The 18350-nt window shown below is 40.3% G+C and overlaps 1 protein-coding gene across 1 annotated transcript in view; it reads left to right on the top strand.

Moving 5' to 3' along the window:
• Positions 1-17253, top strand: part of LOC118565088 (netrin receptor UNC5D-like) — a 193615-nt gene extending 176362 nt beyond the window's left edge. The window contains exon 3 of the mRNA XM_036144729.1: positions 17168-17253. Coding sequence (XP_036000622.1) covers positions 17168-17253 — 86 coding nt within the window. The remainder of the gene's footprint in view (positions 1-17167) is intronic.
• The last annotated feature ends 1097 nt before the right edge of the window (positions 17254-18350 follow it).

The following is an 18350-nucleotide window of genomic DNA, read 5'->3' as shown; positions in this document are numbered from 1 at the left end:
ATTAAATCTATGTTGCACTAATAGCCAAATTTGGAAACATTAAGTTGTTCGTTCTGAACACTTCTGAATAGTGCCATTTACAGTAAATGCATTTGAAAATACAGTGCCATTCCTGCTAAAGAGGCCCTTGAATATATAAGCCTTGAAATAAATGAGGCTTTTATCACAGTATTATTACAGAATCTAAAAAGGTCTGACCTTTAAGTTGAGTACACACGTTCAGTAAATAGGAAACAACTTTTTTAAAGAAGATCACTTTTTTCTGCGGCCCTCTTTAACCAATAGGACAGCACTTACTCTTCAACTGTTACATTTCACGGTTTTGGAGAAGACAGAAATAAGGAGAGATCTGGGTTCTCTCTCGTGTTCTTTTCTCTTCAGCTCCCGCTTAAGGTTTACTGAATTTCTTTTTTTCTTTATTTTTTTAAAGAACCAATGATCAGCCATTTTCAGGTAACCAGGATATTTCACCAGATTTTGGTATATAATTTTTTTTTAAATTTCAAAAAGTTCATGATCACATGCAAACTAAAATGTTCGCTGGTCCTATGAAAGGAAAACAGGCCCACAGCATCACAGGGCATCTACCTTACTTAACAGTGGACATTATGTGCTTTTCCACTTTCTTATCCACGTTTGTTGCTGAAATACTCAATCTGAGGCCCTCTTTAAAAAAAAAAACTACTTTTTTTTTCTAGATAACGGGAACGTTTGATTGCATTTGTGCTGTTTATTTACATGACAACGGTGAGCTTTTTTTTTTTTTTTTTCTGAGAGCGGCATAATTTCAAAATGGGTTCCAGAATTAAATGATTAGAAAACCTTAGGAATTAGGAATCCTTTGTTCATATGTAGCATGACGGAAATCAGTACAAAATATATTCACACACGCACAACATCACAGCTGACCACAAATTAAAATCTGTAACTTGTACTTGTTGTGGCAGGTTTTAGGCAGAGCATCGTTTTATGCAAGCGCATAATGCGTTTCAAAGAACGTAGCACCAACAAGTGGTGTGTTGAGGGAATGACACTGTGTTTACATCTCTACTGTTGCCATGTAAACGGAGATCGTAATTAGAACATTGTCGTGGAAATGTGTAAACAGAAATGGGTTTTCAGTGGATTGTTGTCTTGTAAACAGAGCCTTAGTCTCATCTGACCAAAGCACACCGCTTCAGTTAAAGACCCAGCAGATCTTGGCTAGCTCCACATGTGGACATTTTTGAGGTTAGAGCATGAAAGAATCATCGTTCTTATAATTCCCCCCAAACACACTTGACACAACTGTAGGCAGGGCCAAGGCAGGGCCTTGTTGTGGCAAGAAAACGTAGGTCCTTATCTGACCTTGTGTCCAGTGGTTGAAAGAGAGTCTCTGTGTCTCATGGGAAACAGAAAGTTATGGATAATTAATACAAAGAACCTCTGATCAGTTTAAAAAACTTAAGTAATTTTCATAAATTTTATTTTAACAGGATATTGTTAGGAAAAAAACACACAAATAAAGTATAAATGAATCACTAGAAATAACCGGTAAGTTTCTCCCTTTCCAGAAAAGATTTCAATTTGACCTCAGTTAATTGGATAAAATAATTATTTTTTAAAAATGACACCATTTGATTCTAACTGCTGGCTGTAACGCTGTAGTGACCATGAATAGTAGCGTTCAGCCGGCGCTCTGTAAATTTCACAGACGAACTTTTCACTCGCCTCCAAGGCAACGCTTCTTTCTTTCCACTCTGGTGAGAAGTTATTATTAGACCGCAGGCATTGATTTGCCTTTAACAAGGTGTATAAAGAGAATTTCTCTAAGCTGCAAAATACAATAACATATGCTGCTAGCATGTGTCATTTACCAGTACCCTTGTGGTGGGTTTGAAGACCTCCGGCTTTCATTCTCAGTTTGATGAGTGCTCCTCCATAATGTGCTGCTCTCAGATGATGTATCGATGCAGCATTTTACTCTGCTGAGAGACAAGTCGAGGTCCTGACCGCAGCTACTCAGACCAGTCATCAAGAAGAATATTGGCACGGCCTCAGATGGTTTAAGCCTTAATGCCGGCGCACGGCAGCAGAATCAGTAATCACAGCTTGGTCCGTCCACATGTGCAGCTTGAGCTTATTCTAAGCTCCTCGCAGGCCGAACTAAAGCCGGGAAATTCTGCAGAACATCAGCACAATAGCTTTCCTATGAGCTGTCAGTCAGAGAGATGGAGGGGATAGTACATTGTTACACCAGCAGTTTGTCAAGACTGCAGAACCAAAAGTTAGGACTAAAGCTCCAGGCTGGTGATGACGTTGATCACACACTTATTTAGAAAACTTAAGAATACAACATCGGTAGATTTTAGAGAATAAATGCTATAAATCAAATATGTGTAAGCCAAATTTGTGAAGCATTTAGTTTATTTAGAGTATAGCATGTTGTATTTAATTCTAGGAGAAAATAACTGTATGTCATAAGACTGATGTAGAATAAAGCTTTCCCAGATCACAAACTTTGTTGTAGTCTTGTTGCAGAGCCTAGTTCCGCTTCAGCCTGACTGTTTTACAGATAGGCTCACATTTTCCTTTAGCAGCCTCTGGAATGTTCTAGAATCCATTGTGGATACGGGGATAAGGAACTGGCCACATCCAGCAAAGCATCACCGTCCCATGACACTTCCAGTTCATGTGCTTTGACGTTGGTATAAGATCTTTTATCTTTTATCTGGAATTGCAAACATGTCTTCAGTTCTGGTGTATTAACTCAGTGGAACCTCTGAAGAAAAGTTTTATTCATTGCGGTAGTTAACTTGAATTTTGAGCGTATGCATTTGTAAACCTATTTTTCCAGTGAAAACTACTGAAATAAAAAAAAATGCAGCTAGAAGATCCCGGGTTAGTATCCTGGCCCAGGGTTTTTCTACATGGAGTTTCCGTGTTCTCCCTGTGCATGTGTGCGTTCTCTCTGGGTACTCCAGCTTCCTCAGCACAGCCCAAACACATGACTGTAAGGTTTGTTGGTTTCTCCAAATCGCCCTTAGGTTTGAAAGTGTGTGTACATGGTTGTTAGTCCTGTATGTCTCTACATTGCCCTGTAATGGACTGGCACCTGTCCGGGATGCACCCCAACTCTCGCCCAATGTCCGCTGGAAATAGCCACCAGCCCCTCTGTCACCCTCCAGAAATAACCAGGTAGAGACATTGGAAGGTTGGATGAAATTCAAATAATAATTGGTTCTAACCCCCTGATCACACTCAAAATCATTGTCATGTTCAGCCTTAGACAGTAATTAATTACCGGATTTTCCAGACTATAAGTCGCTCCGGAGTACAAGTCGCAACAGCCATAAAATGCATAATAAAGAAGGAAAAAACATATATAAGTCGCACTGGAGTATAAGTCGCATTTTTGGGGGAAATTTATTTGATAATACACAACATCAAGAACAGACATGTCATCTTGAAAGGCAATTTTAAATAAAATTAGAACGGAGGCAACAAAAGGCCGGTTAGCTTACGCTACGTGACACAACTGAGAACGTGCCTGGTATGTTAACATAACATATTAAAAGCTATTCAGATAACTTTAGCATAAATAACATGCGAAGAAGTTAACCAAAGCGCCCGTGTCACTCCAAATAACTAAAATCCAGTGAAATCTTCATCCTCGGTGTCACTTTCAAATAACTCCGTTAACTCAGGATGTAGAAGCACTTCCGCTTCTATGTCGCTTACGTCTGATTCAACACAGGCCTAGAGCGCCCTCTTGTGGTTTAGTGTGAAAATAACAGGTGTAATGATATACCGGTAAAAATGTGTAATAATTTCAGACATAAGTCGCACCCCCGGCCAAACTATGAAAAAAGCTGTGACTTATAGTCCGTAAAATACGGTATATATTATATGTTCATTTTTTTTTTCTCCTCACATTTTTGTAAAAGACAAGAATCTTCCTTTATGACTTCAGGAAACATATCATGGTATATTCCCCATCCAAGGGCATTCTGCACTGAATCCAACACCCAAAGCAACAAAGATGACTTTCGCCATTAATTGCAACTGCAATTAAAAAGAAACTGGCTCATTAACGCTGCTTCTGCCTGTGCTTTAAAATGTTACCCAAAGTTTCATTACCTTATTGTTGTGCAGTTCTTCTGTGCCACACAGCTTTATTTGGATGATGCTATACAAAGAAGCATTATTACATTTTTTTTGTTTTGTTTTTTCAATGATTGTAGAAACCTTTTTGATTGCACTAAATGTAAGCAGCCCTGATCTCAGCAGCTTTACATGGCAGGCACAAGTGAAGCAGCAGAAACAACAAAGGGGAGAAGAATGCACACCTAGCAGCAGTACATAAAGCACACACCTTCACCACAATGCCAAGGTCACAAGTGAGGTGCAGTGCACTGGCTCTGGACTGTGTTGCTTGTTACCTGCATCCTAAACCTTCATGTGGAGAAAATTTTAAATTAAGTCAAGCCCCATTAGTATTTGTAATCATGGGAAAAAACTTGTTAGAGGTGGCAAAAGACCTTAGGCTGGGGCAAAGGTTAATCTTTCAGCGGGACAATGCTATTTCTAGATATTTCTTTATTACCTGCTCAACAATAAACTAAAAACACAAAATGTTAAGGAAACAAGGAAGGTAATCAGAGGAAAGGTCATCTGTAGATCTGAACATGAATAGGGTCTTGGAAGTTTGCTGAGTTATACTAAGATAAAAAATCAAAACAGGAATGTGATGTGCAAATTTTCTTGGGTAGATTATCCTTGTCTAGTGTGTGTGTGTGTGTGTTTGTTTTCAGTAAAAAGATATTGCTTACTCTTACTTATTTAGCTAAGTTTAATAAGTACGTCTGCTTTTTACAGTCAAATTAAATCATAAGCAATGGTTGTGGTTGATACACTGCTTACGTTACCTTTTGCATTTGAAGAAGATTTTAAATCTTCTGCATCTTTTTTGAAAGGCCTTGCATCAGTTAAAGTTGCACCCTAACATTATTTTTTTTACATGTATTGACACCAACCTGGTTCGCTAAACCAAACATATGCCAATCTTGAAATGTGGCTGCACAAAATCATATCGCACCATGGACACTCCTGGTTCAAAACAAGCTTAATTATTCACTCTAATTCAATTCGGTTTGGACTAGAACATTCTCTCTTTTTCTGAACAACTCAGGCTGTTGGCCTTTGACGCTCATTAGCATCAACGGCCAACAGAAGATAAAGGAGACCCAGTTCATTTTTGGGGATATGTAATTGGGTATCAACAAAAAGTTCTTTATAGCCTTAATATCAATCTGGCTGCTTGATACCAACAGGCGCCAAAGAAGAAATAAAATAAAAGATCTTGTGAGTACAGAACAATCCTGGATGTAAACATCAACTATATGCTCAAATCTATATTTTCTTCGTCTTAGGGACAATTTAAAACCTCCATTTTCTTTTCTGTACCTCCCAACAAAAAGGAAGTCAAAAGGCTTTCTTTATTAAAGCAATAGATCTTCAGACAGAGAGGCTATACTGAAACAAAAAAGAAGCTGCAACTTTGTACATTGTTTAAACCTTTCAGCCTCCTCATAAATCTCACCTTTTCCACTGAGCAAATGTCTCTCCTGGTGCAGCAAACATTCAGCATGCTCCGGTTGCTGTGATGTTGGAAAGTACGGCAACTAGTGCCAAGTATTCTCAACCGGATCAAAGGACAAATATCGTCATGTCCATCATTTTCCTTTTAACATGAGGACGAGCTTGTTTTTCAGACGTGGACTTGCTGGTTTGCTTTGGATCCCTGAACTGACAACCAGACATTGTCATGTAACATTTCACTAATTACAAGTTACCCAAGTCCTAACACAAGAATATTTGGAAACTATGAGCTGGACCTTCACATTCTTTTTGTTCAGGTTCTGGCCTTGGAACTCACCCATTGAAGCCTTTTTGGTCAGCCTGTTTTTATCGTTGAATCATAAATACCAAGCTGAACTTAGACAATTGAGGCAGAACTGCAGAACTTTAGATCTTCTGAGCTCTTTTGTGACCTTCTGATTGGGCCGTTGATGCACTCTTGGACTAATTTTGGTATGCCAGCCACTCCCGGGAAGGTTCACCACTCTTCTATGTTTTCTCCGTTTGTGGACAATGAATCTCACTGTTTTTCACAGGAGTCTTAAAGCCTTAGAAATGGCTTTGTAACCTTTTGCAGACTGATGGATGCCAGTGGCCTTGTATCTGCTTAAATCCTTGAAGGTCAGGGCATGCTGTGATGGTTTTTGAATTCTTTAAGCCCATTTCATGGTGTCAGAAAAGTTACATTTCAGTAATTTCTTGATTATACATTTAAAACAATAACCATGCCTGGGTATGGCTTGTGAAATAATTCAGAAAACTATCAATTCAGATTTTAACAAGGGGAGCAGTTATATTTGTTCTTCTTCTTCTTAAATTTAATATAATACTAAGCTGATAGATGTGATAGCAGTGTTTTTGTCCTGTATAAGATCCGAATGGTTTTACATATTTTTTTATGGAGTACAATTTTACATCAATATTAAATGTATTTATAACTTAGTAATTACACTATTGTGTTTTAAAATGCGTTTTTGTTTACTATGTTTAGAATTCCAACATTCCAGTTTGTTTGGTAGCTGAATTCAAAGGAATATATTTTACATAATTCCACACATTGGCCCTCAGATGAATTCAGTTGGATTCATGGGCCCTCAAGCTACACCTGCTAAAAAGCTGTAAATGTCCAAATTACTGCTGAGCATGATCTTATGCCCTCAAGTTTTGCCATTGCATCTAATACGCGTTTCTGTTTGAGCTTATGACTGAATGTATGAGTGAAGCAGTGGCGAGCCACGGTTATTATGCATGATTCGTTTTTATCATGTGGACACATGCTGAGTGGAGGACCTCACTTTAGCGTCCTGAGGCGATTTCTGGCAGACAACAAAGCCAATGTGACACCTCGGCAGGCGTGTCTCCCTGATTGCAGGCTGCTAGAAAGCTGTCTTTCTCCTATTCATGAAGGTCCCTCCACAGGAAAGAGACTTTAATTACTTATGGAAGTTCATTATGATGTGACTGCTGTGCTGTGAAATTGTTGTGAGCTTGATAATGGCAAAATGAAATTTTGAACTCGGCTTCGCTTGCAGTTCCGTGGGCAGAGCAAAAGGGAACGGTTTGCTTGTTGGTATCCGACAGTTCTCTTTTACTTTCCACATCATTCAGCGTCCAGCAGGAGGGAGGCTAATCAGAGGATTTGACAGATAAGAGGTTAGACACCACACCAAACCCTCTGTGCCAGCAGGCTGACGCATTCAACAAAGTCAACACTTGAAATATCCGCGAGCAAAATTGAAATGAGGCGGTGGAGGTTTTGGAATTGACAAATTACAGTTTTATCTAGCAAATAAATCCTGATGAGCACTGAAATAATAATACAAAAACTAAAGTCACCGTGGACGTTTGCTGACATGCTTTCCCAAAGAGATTATGTAGTTTGGTGTCGGCATCGTGTGAACCCGGCCAGGCTCTTGCTACACATCGGCTCAGCGGCAGTTCTGATGAGTAATACGGCTCACTTCCCTGAGTGACATGGGAAAATAAGTCATCTGTCTTCTCGCATCCTTAACTAGTTTGCTATTTTTTTGCATGCACAAACGAGGAGAAATTATTACCCTGATCTCCCCATGTTGAGGACAGTGTAAGCAGGCATTGCACTTAAAAACTGCTGTACAAAGAAGGTTTTATCATTCTCTCCCTTTTATCTCCTCTTTCTTTCACCTCTACTCTTTTTTTTCTTTTCTTTCACTTTTTGTTCTTCCTTTACTCTCCCATTGTCATGTCCATATATTTTGAAATTCTCCTTGCAGGAATCATAATAAAGCTATTTACAAGCATAAATCAAGTGGAGCACTATGGCGAAAGCCGTTTGCTCCACTTGTAAAATCTGTCGAGCTCTATCTGGCATTGAGACATCAATTCCTATTGCCATATTGCTAGACAGGACACTGGGCAAAAGAAAGAAAAAAAAAAACAAAAAAAAAAAAAAAAACTGCTGTACAGCACTGATGAATAATTACACTAAAGCTGATATCTGATTGGTCTGTGATTAACCTGCTATTGAAATAATTTGCCCATCTAGCCATTGTTTTTACCGGCTTATCCTTGCAGGGTCACAGGGGGAGTTGGTCCCTATTTCCAGCAGCCATTGGGCAAGATCTGCCCACTGACCACAAAAGCCTTCTCTGAAGTTTTTGAATACTTAATTAAGAAAAGATATGTGAAATCTTGTAACCTTTACCAAGGAAGGCTAATTTTGTCCTCCAAGGTCTATGTTTAATTTAGGTTTACAAGTAGCAAGAAGCTGTATGTTGTTTTAACATTATGCAATATTTAATAAATGAATAGTGTAAATGTTATTACATTGTTTGCATTTTTAATGAACAATGTAATGTTTGGAAAAAAATGTTTATATAGTTGTGTTTCAAATTACTGCGGAGTGCGATAAAAACAACTCAACAAAGAACCATAATGAAGAGAGGACATTTAGATTTTTGCTTGCGCTTCTGCAAATACAAAGACTATTCAGTGGAGAGATCTCTGAAAACAGCAACAGATTTATATCCAAATAAGCGCATCCATGCAGCATTTCATCAGGAGAAACTATGGAAAATCATTTTCGGGAAACCGCCCCTGCCTGAGGAGCAGGACTTTGCACTCAGGGTCACGCTACTGTGTGAACCAGCATCGGCGCAAAAAGCTGTAAAGGCACAGCAGCTGGCTGCTGCTTTAACCCCAGGCTAGAGCTCATGTTAAGCTTGGCAGCTCCCTGGGATGAATGACAGCGGGGTGAAGCTAACAGTTGGGAGCAGCTCTTGAAGCTATATTTTCGCTGTACACATGAATAACATGAAGGTGCATGACTAATGCTGACACTTCTTTGACACGGCCCCTCTGAGCAAAGAGCAACAATGAATTCAGCTTCTTTTATTTTGTCACAAAGCGAAAAACCAGTGGAGCAGCTACAGAACAGGGTGAGTGTAACAATTACCGTCTGCTGCCGATCTACCTGTGTGATGCATAAATACATCAGAAATGTGTTGTTGTGTATATAATATTAAAAACGCCAAAGGGGTAATTTTCATTTACTCCTATAAATTTTAACTTTGTAACTTTTTTAAAGGAATAGCTTGGTTTAACTATAATGGTCTGTGAAGGTATTAGAACCAATAGTTCCCTTCCCCGTCGTGAAAAGATGCCATCACAGTGAGGTTTTTATAGTGAAGAAAAAAGGCTCCCAGCCAGAAATACAGATGCTCGGCTTTAGCAGAATGTGTCAGTTTAAACCATACCTGAACGGACATCCCTGCTTTGATTCACCAGGACTTCACGCTTGGTGGACTTAGAAGGATCAGATGAGTCGCAGGTGAGGAAGTGAGTTGATACAGCCAGCGGCCTAAAATAGTCACATCTGGCAGAGAGAAAAGAAACAAACTTAGTTTCTTGTGAAAGTATAGGTGGTTAATATCCGCTAATTTTCCAGAGATATTAACATTTACGGTTTGAGTTGTTTCAAATTGCTCAAATCTGATGAACTGGTGCTCAACCCCTCCCTCACCCACCCTGTGATCATCCCCTCTACTGTTATCTGTGTACCACTCTAAGGATGTTTTTTTTTTTTTACTTATCTACAAATTCACATCAATAATAACATTTATTTTACTACAGGTACCATAAGTATTACATTTAAATCAAACTACCCTTTGCCTCATACTTAATGACTTTCACTAAGATCCCTGGCAATGATTGTATCAAGCATCATGTTAAAGGCATTGTTGATATGGCAACCTACTTGTGGTGCTAACAAATGATGGAACGCTAAAATAACAAAACAAAAATGCAATCTTGTAACTCAGTGAGAGCACCTGTACAAATAGAAGTTACATAAATAAAAAAATAAAATACAAACCTTTGCTTATTTGTTGAATGGTTAACCCATTCATGGAAGTGTTGTTTAATGTGCATTTTAAAGAAAAGCCCAAGTCAGATTTTGAATTTCTAACCTGGCTGGTTATCGGCCAGTGATGATCCAGCTGAGAATCAACAACATATTGTTGTCCTATTGGTCAAGTCATTCTCTACTTTGGATTTGACTTTATACATTCTTTCAAAGCTTTTTGCTTTTGCTAACTTGTGTCATCCCTCCATCTGTCCATCGCCTATGACCGCTTATCCTTGCTGGGCAGCGTGGGGGTGGCATGGGGGGGTGCTGGTGTCTATCTTGAAATGATCCTATCATGCAGCGTATTGTGCAGTCCCTGTGTAGAGATAACAGACGCTCTGCGGGATTTAAGGCGACTAAACACCAGAACCACACTGCTGAGACGTTTGATGGTCGTCCATTCTTACAATCCACTCTTTGGATGCTGCACGCTGCAGTGTGCTGAAACAGATGTGATCACTGTAAATAGCCGTGCTGGACCAGACTCCATTATGGCCTTTAGAAAATGCTTCCTTGGTTTATGCTTCATGAGTCTCGTCATTCACTAGCGTTGTCTTACAAACTGTAATTTCATCGAGAAAACGGAATAAGTTCATTAAATAGGTTTTAGTGAACTTATCATTGTGTAATTGCATAATTTAGAATAAGGAATGATAGCTAATGCCACTGGAATTTGTGATTCAGGACCTAGTTTTATTGTTGTGATTAAGGCTAGTTACTATCCTGCTAGGTTCTGGACTATTTTGGTTCAACCTTCAGCAATTCTCCTCACCACAAACTTTAACTCCGGGAGAAAAAGTACTGTTGGAATCATAGGAAGAAAAAAAAAAAGTGCTTCAAACTTGGTTTTGTCACTCTTTAGCTACCTATTTTTAGCTGTGTATGCATTTAGCGTGCTTTCTGGATGCTAAAGCGAGAGCCGCTACGTTCCCCTTCCATCAGTCGGGCTCATTACAGATCATTTTGAGGAGGAAAATTAATGCATATTTCATAGTCATTAACTCAAATTAGGCTGAGCTTATTCATCAGCATCCGATCATCAGTAAGTGCCTGCTGCCATCGCTGCTTCGCTCTGACTGACAGCCTGTCCGCCCCTCCTCGTCTTGAACTCCCTCATTACCCATGTCACTTTGCTTTCTCCCGTTCCTATTCAAGCAAGTTGAAAAATTACAAGCCACTTTAGCTCAGCGTGGCCTGTCTTTGTGCACCGGTTGGTTACCGTATCAACACTTTAAAGGTCTGGCGCTGCTAGGCGGCGTGAAGTCTCTTTGCTATCTGCCTGCCCAAGTTGACTAGCAATTAGAAGAGCCCGGGGATGTCCTCGTTGTATTACCTGGTGCCGGAACGCCTTATATCAGTAAAAACCCCAGATAAGGGCAGTCTTAATGGGAAGGCTTTGTCCTAGCTCAGTAATAGACAGCAACAGTACGTATTGGATTAGTCCAGCTAATCAGAGGCGGAGATCAGTGAAGAATTGGAAAGTTATTGATTAGGACAAGAGCCCTCAATGCCACCAGGAGCGCTTGATAGCATCTCTTATTTACCAACTGGCCTGATGAATCACCGTGTGCTGATAAAGCTGACAATGCCCTTGAGTCCCCTAGCAACAAACCTTAAGGAAGGACCGTGTACAGTACATTTGCTGTGTGAGCCGTGGAACACCTGAGGACAAGCAGCCCTGCCAAGTGCGTGCATGGATATTGATTACATTTTTTATGGATTATTGTTGTCCTATCTATAAAAAAGGGGTGTCAGCAGCCGTTTGCAGATTACACTTTAACAAGTACACTTGAAAGTCACTTTAAAACCTAAATGTTATGAAAAACTAGAGGACATCTCTCTGTGTATATTTACTTGTTTGGTAGTAAAGAGGTTATGGTGTGGATCGCTTCACTCAGATCTCCTCAGCTGCAATAATTTTAGTAAAGTCTGACAGTCATTGGAGGAGACCTCTGTGGTTAAAGGAAGGCGAGGTGCCTTTGCCTTCACCCTGAGCAGCAACACAGGAGCAGAATGCTGTGCCTCCCCAAGGCAACTGGCATTATAAGCAGAAGTTATGCTGCATACTCTGCCATTCACAAACAGGTAGGCTGCTCTTCATCATTCTATACTTATACTTATTTGCTCCAAAAAAGTTTCAGAAATTAAAAAAAGCAAGCTTAGTTGAAAGGCATCCTAGGAATTGTTAAAAAGTAAGTGATGTGAAATTGGAATAACTCGATTTGAAATACGTTTTTGTGATGAGTGCATATATATATATATATATATATATATATATATATATACAATAAATTGGATATTTCTATCTGATCTGGGCTTTTCTGTAACTTTTTGAGTCAGCGGTTAAGCCCTATTTTGTTTTATGCTGCTGGTGTATGAGGCGTTGAGGAGATTAAATGTATCAGTGCTCTTCAGCATAAGGCTGTTAGACGCTTCTTAGGTGTTCACAAGATCATGGCTAAACTGTTGATCGAGGGCGACATGGGATGGGGGCCCTGCCTTATAAAGCAGAGTGGGGATTTATCGTTAGTGGACCTGCCTCACCCGGCTGCCAGATGGAAGGCTGACCAACACGATTTTCATGTGGGATTTTGGAAATAATTATTTCTGGGGCTAGACAAATGCTCCTATTATTATCCTTTTCTGATTTAAACTATATTTTTATAAATAAAGTGTGGTTCAATTAAAATTTCTTAAAACAAACTTTTTAATGACTTTAAAAATCAATAGAAACAGGACGTTTGTGTAAAAACAAAACCAATTTAATTTAATTTAATGAAGAGTGTCGGACTGACCCTTACGTAAAATTTAATGTATCCCAAAAATAGTGGTGCCTTTGTGCCCATATTGGAACTGGTAGCATACCTTTGGCAGTGGAAGTGGGTAGGTATGAAGGTCTTACTGAAAAAGAGAGAGTTTGTGATTTTTGCGATCTAAAAGTGGTGGAAGTTAAGTATCACTTTATTTATTGTCTTTTCCACTCTCATTTAGGACTTTTCTTATTTGAGTCTATGAAGATAATAAAAAGAACAAAACGCATGCCTTATAAACGTAATGCAGATAGATCAGGTCCTTCGGCAGATGGAGCCCCTAAATTGAGACGCACCTAATTTGTTGAGGCAATCTTTGGAAATTTCACTTCATGCTGCCTGAAGCACCTCCTACATGTGGCATGTGGCAATTCTTATGCACCATACAGTCAAGCTGCTCCCACAACAGCTCAATAGGGCTGATCTGGTGACTGCAATGGCCACTTCACTATAGACAGACATAATACCACATTGACAACATCTCTAGGCTGTACTTCGGATTATTTTAATGTTATTCCAGTTGAAGAAAATGGTGCTTTTTATAAAAATATAAGGACCATCTTAATTGACCTCCATACCTTTTAGGGTGGGTTGTATAAATATATATGAGGTAAGTGGACTGAATTTATACAGCAATTTTTGCAGTCTCGCTGACGACTCAGAGCACTTTACATTATAGCTATATTCACCCAATCACACTCACAAACACACACACATTTGCAGGGAACTTGGGGTTAAGTGCCTTGCCCAGGGTCACATTGTCATGTGCAGGAGGAAGCAGGAATTGAACCTACAACTTTCCATTTGCAAGATGACAACTCTACCCACTAAGCTACAGTCGCACACAGAAGACGTGTCCATACATGTCTGGTTGTGTATATCTACATACCCCTCCAATTCACTGAGCTCACGTCTTCGTATCACTTCCATCACCAAGACATGCAGCCTGCTTTTACAAACATTTGGGAAAGAAGTGGTTGCTCACAGCAGCTCAGAGAAGTGCAGCACCATACCATGACAGGATACAAGAATTGTGCAATAATTCCTCTCATGAAATTACCTCTGTAGCAAATGCTCCATGGTCAACCTATAGTGCCATTGCAAAAAGTGCCAGTGATCAGGAATGAAAGCAACTCAAGTGGCATGCCATGTAAAATTACATAGCAAGGTCTGCAGATGAAAAGCCACGTATTGCCTAGAGGTTTACAATGTTCCGCAAAGTCAATTCCTACACACCTGCAAAATCCAGATGGCCTGTTCCATTCCGTTTAACTTAAGAACAGTGTGCAGAGAGCTTAATGGAATGGGTTTCCATGGTCAAACATCTGCATCCAAGCCTTATCTCAACAAGTGTAATGCAAAACAACAGAAGCAGTAGTATAAAGCACATTGCCACCAGACTCTAGAACAATCAATACGAGTTCTATAGAATTTCAAAATCATGACCATCTGGCAATCCATCTGATGAGTCTTGGTTTGGCAGTTTACAAGGCTTACGAGCCTTCCTGATCTTCTGCCTCTGGAAGAGCTAACCAAATCCTCTTCACAAGTCGTGAGCATGGCAGTCGGGGGAGGTGACTGTTTGAAGTAAGTCTTGGAACAGGGGAGAGGTCTGCTGGAGACTTTGGGAAGACTTTCCCAGAAGAGTTATTGGTGTAAAGACTGGACCAACATCATATTGATGGAAAACATGACGGTACTCAAGTTCACATGTAGTTAAAGGTAGACAAGCAAATACCGTACATTTACCAATGTATGTATGCATGCACATTGGGGGCAAGGACTAGATTTAAAAGAAATTCTCAATCGCCTATGGCAGAAGAGGCATTGATGGACTTTCTCAATGACTTAGATAAATTCCTCTCCAGACTGGCTTAATATTGCAGCAGCTGACAAAGACATTGTTATGAATAGGAAGAGTGAGCTAAATGGAAAAAGCACTAATAACCTCTTTTATTCCAATCACCCGGTAATACTCAGGGCAGTCACTGGTATTGCAATAATACTTGGGGAAATCTGAAGAAATTTCTACCATGGTATAAATCCAGCTATTTTGATGGTAACTAAGATTTTCTCAATTACAAAAGATGACCAGGCATAGTGAAATGAGATTATGTTCCCGGCAAGGCGTTTATGCATGCTTGAAATGAGCTGTTTTACATATGTGACGACCTTTGAGCAATTGTCATGCAAATCACTGCTCTGGAATAGGAAAGGCTTGGACTTGCTGATACATTTTTAGCACTGAGCAGCCTTCTAAATATGCTATATATAATACAAGTACATTTCATCAAAGACATGTTTACATTCAAGAGTAAATAACAACCCACTCAAAGCTATCTACAGTACCACTCAGTGCACATATTATATTCCCCCTAAACCCTATAATAAGCTACAGTGAGCAGTAGAAATTATTTCTTCTAAATAAGTGAACTTTTCACATAATTTCTAGAAGTTTTTTTTTTTTTTTTTTTTTTTTTTTTTATCTTGGACGCTTTTTACTTTTGAGCAAAATCTTTTTAGAAACAACTTTGCTGTAAGATTTTCTTCCTTCCAAAATAAATATATTTTCATCACATTTATTCATCATTCAAGTGCATTGGTTACTTTGTCAGAGCACAGTGTTCTGTTGAAACCCTGATCATTTGAATTTCACTGCAACGTTTTTTGCCTCCTTGTTGATTAATGACTGCATTATTTACTGTCTGATGCACAAAGTGAGAGAAATATGTAGGGAGTTCTATGAAAAAAATATTAGGACAGCTAATATCAATGTAGGATTAGGATTTAACTGAGTAGTGTTCAGGGTGCCAGCCAGGAAAGGCTGGAACTCATTCTGATTTACGCTGCCATAAGCCTAAAGGATTTCATTGGTCTTAAATTCCAGTCTTAGGCTTTAGGTGTTTTCCCATCATGACAAGAATGCAAACTGGGGAGCAGACGAGTATATACTTTATACTGTAAAACTCTCCCAGTGCAAACTACCTAACGCTGAAAGATCATGAACAGCAGAATAAGGTTAATTTTAAATTTGACTCAAATTATTATTTAGTTTAGGAGGGGGAAAAAATTTTTTTTTTTTGCTGAACCGTGTTTATTTTTGAAGGAATGTTAGTAAATCCATCACAGCAGCACTAAAAGGAGAGGTGGTACTTTATAATCTTTGGCCATACCCTGCGATTCATCTATGATCTATTTAAGAATAACAAAATATACATACAACTAAGAGGATAAAAATGGAGATTACTCTTGGCATTACCTTTGCTGGACACTTTTTATAATTTATTAACACACCTTGCTAGTACTTGGTTAGTTTGCAGATCTATGAGGCATGATCTATGATCCACCACATCCCACACCTGTTGAATAGAGACCTGGTGAATTTGGAGGCAAAGTGAATACAGTGAACTCCCTGTCATGTTCGGGAAAACAGTTTGACACTATATGAGCTTGGTAAAATGGTCCATTATCCTCGTAGCCATCAGAGGATACGTACACTGTGGTCATACGGGGGTGGACGTGGTCAGGAACAACACCCAGATAGGCTGTGGCGTAATAAACAACGCTCAGCTGTTACTAAGAGGCCCTAAGGGTGCCAGGAAAATATCCCTCGCACCACTATATCACCATCACCGGCCCAAACCACTGATACCATCCTCCGTATCACGGTTTCTTTTTTTCTTCAGACTCACCAAATTGCCGCCACACAAACAATTAAAACGTAGTGGGGGCTTTTTCAAAGCCAATATAACCACATGCTGTTGGCCAGCCTGTGGAGCTGTCTATATCAAGGCCAGCACACATCGTTAGCATAAGATTACAGACCCACCGACTTATTTTTTTATTTTTTATTTTTTGTCGGTTTTTGGTTACCAGAACACACACAAAAAAGAGCTGCCCAGAACAATCTGCAGGAATAGAGTGTTATTGCTCTTGCAGCCAGAGGAGAGAACATATTTCCCTGTTATAGTGGATAATGCATTGGCCTTAATTGAATCAGTACTTCTGAAAAGATCTAAGGTGTTAACAGTAAAGAGAAAACAAAACTTTGAGTTCATAGCAAATCAAAGCGCTTGTGAAAAATCTGAACATAACAAATATTTTTTGCTGCGATCCTCTTTCATAGGAATTCCTGATTGGAGCATCAATAAACTAAGCGTAGGTGGTGTATCATGCTATGAATTAAACTGTCACGTCTCCCACTGCGAGGGCAGTCCCAGTCTCATTTCCTCACGGTTGCCATGAGAACCTCCCTGCCTCACCGACTCCAGGAGACGCTCAGCACGGTTTCCCCTGAGACCGATCCCCTGGAGATCCGGCTGTAAACGTGTCCCCTCCTGCCCATGTGTCCAAGACGGCAGGGGGGAGCCGTCACTCATCTGCGCCGCCTTGCTAGCTTCTTCCTCGGTAGCGGGAACGGAGTTCAACCTCGGCGCGTGAAAGGGAATCAGCATCCGCCAGGCTCTGTCAAGGGAGGTGTGGGGGGGGGGCTCTTTATCCTTGTTTGTTCTAAAAGTGGAGCTGTGTTTATACTTTTAGGACTCCCCTTTATGTGATTTTAATTGAGGCAGTTAAATCTCCCTTGGAGGAATTCAGCTATTAGCGCTAGATGTTCCTGACAACACGTTTCTATATAGAATCCTGCAGCTTGATAGTTTCTTGCGGAGCAGAAGGCAAGGGAAGAGGAAGGAAAAAACCCCATTGACTTTTCTTTGCTGCCGCTGCAGCATGTGAATGTTATCACCTGAGAGCAGCGGCGGGACGAAGCCCTCGCCTTTAGATGCTGCAAAAGATGCTTTGTTTGTGTGTGTGTGTGTGTTCTAGGGGTTTCAGGGGTTGGGAAGAATTTATCAGCGTGCAGATATTGCCATGTGGGCTACATGTCTGTGACAGATTTAATGTCTTATTTGCATCGCCTGCATGTAAGAACATAATGAGATGGCACGTCCGTGTCTGGATTTGTTGCCACGCTTATCTATAACGACACAAGGAGGTACCACTGTCATGCATAAACAATGCGTGACTTTGCGAAGTTTCCAGGGAACATGTGTGAGTCCCTGTATGTGTTGGCCTGTTGGTATAAAGGTGTTAAGGCGTGTGTGTGCTGGGTGTGTGCGCGTGGTGACGGCCTGAGTGAAGCAGATAAACAGCCTCAGACTCAGTCGTGCCAAACAGCCCAGGGAAGCTACTTTGTCGGTGTGTTTGTGTGATCCGGCCTGGGTTGCCGGGCGGACGGAGGGTGGAAGTTGACAAACGGGCGGCGACACCTTACCACCCCCTCTAGCGCCGCGGCCGCAGGGGCCTCACCTCGCTTTTTACAAAGCGCCACGTATATCTTTGGCTGAACGTAATGGTCCTCTAAAGCTGGGATTGATGTTATCGTTGCCCCGGGGGTTGCTTTGTGAGCCAGTTAATGGGGTTGTTAACCGAGTGTGGCCCGGACAATACACCTCGCACACACATCTACTCGTACCCTCTTAACTCCACTATAGACTCCTGGAGGGGGTAAGCAGGGGTTATAACTTTGCTTTCTTCCC

Source organism: Fundulus heteroclitus, chromosome 12 (assembly GCF_011125445.2).
Source record: "Fundulus heteroclitus isolate FHET01 chromosome 12, MU-UCD_Fhet_4.1, whole genome shotgun sequence".
NCBI classification, from domain to species: Eukaryota; Metazoa; Chordata; class Actinopteri; order Cyprinodontiformes; family Fundulidae; genus Fundulus; species Fundulus heteroclitus.
The sequence above is the reverse complement of the archived record's forward strand: the minus strand, read 5'-3'. Positions and strand labels throughout refer to the sequence as shown.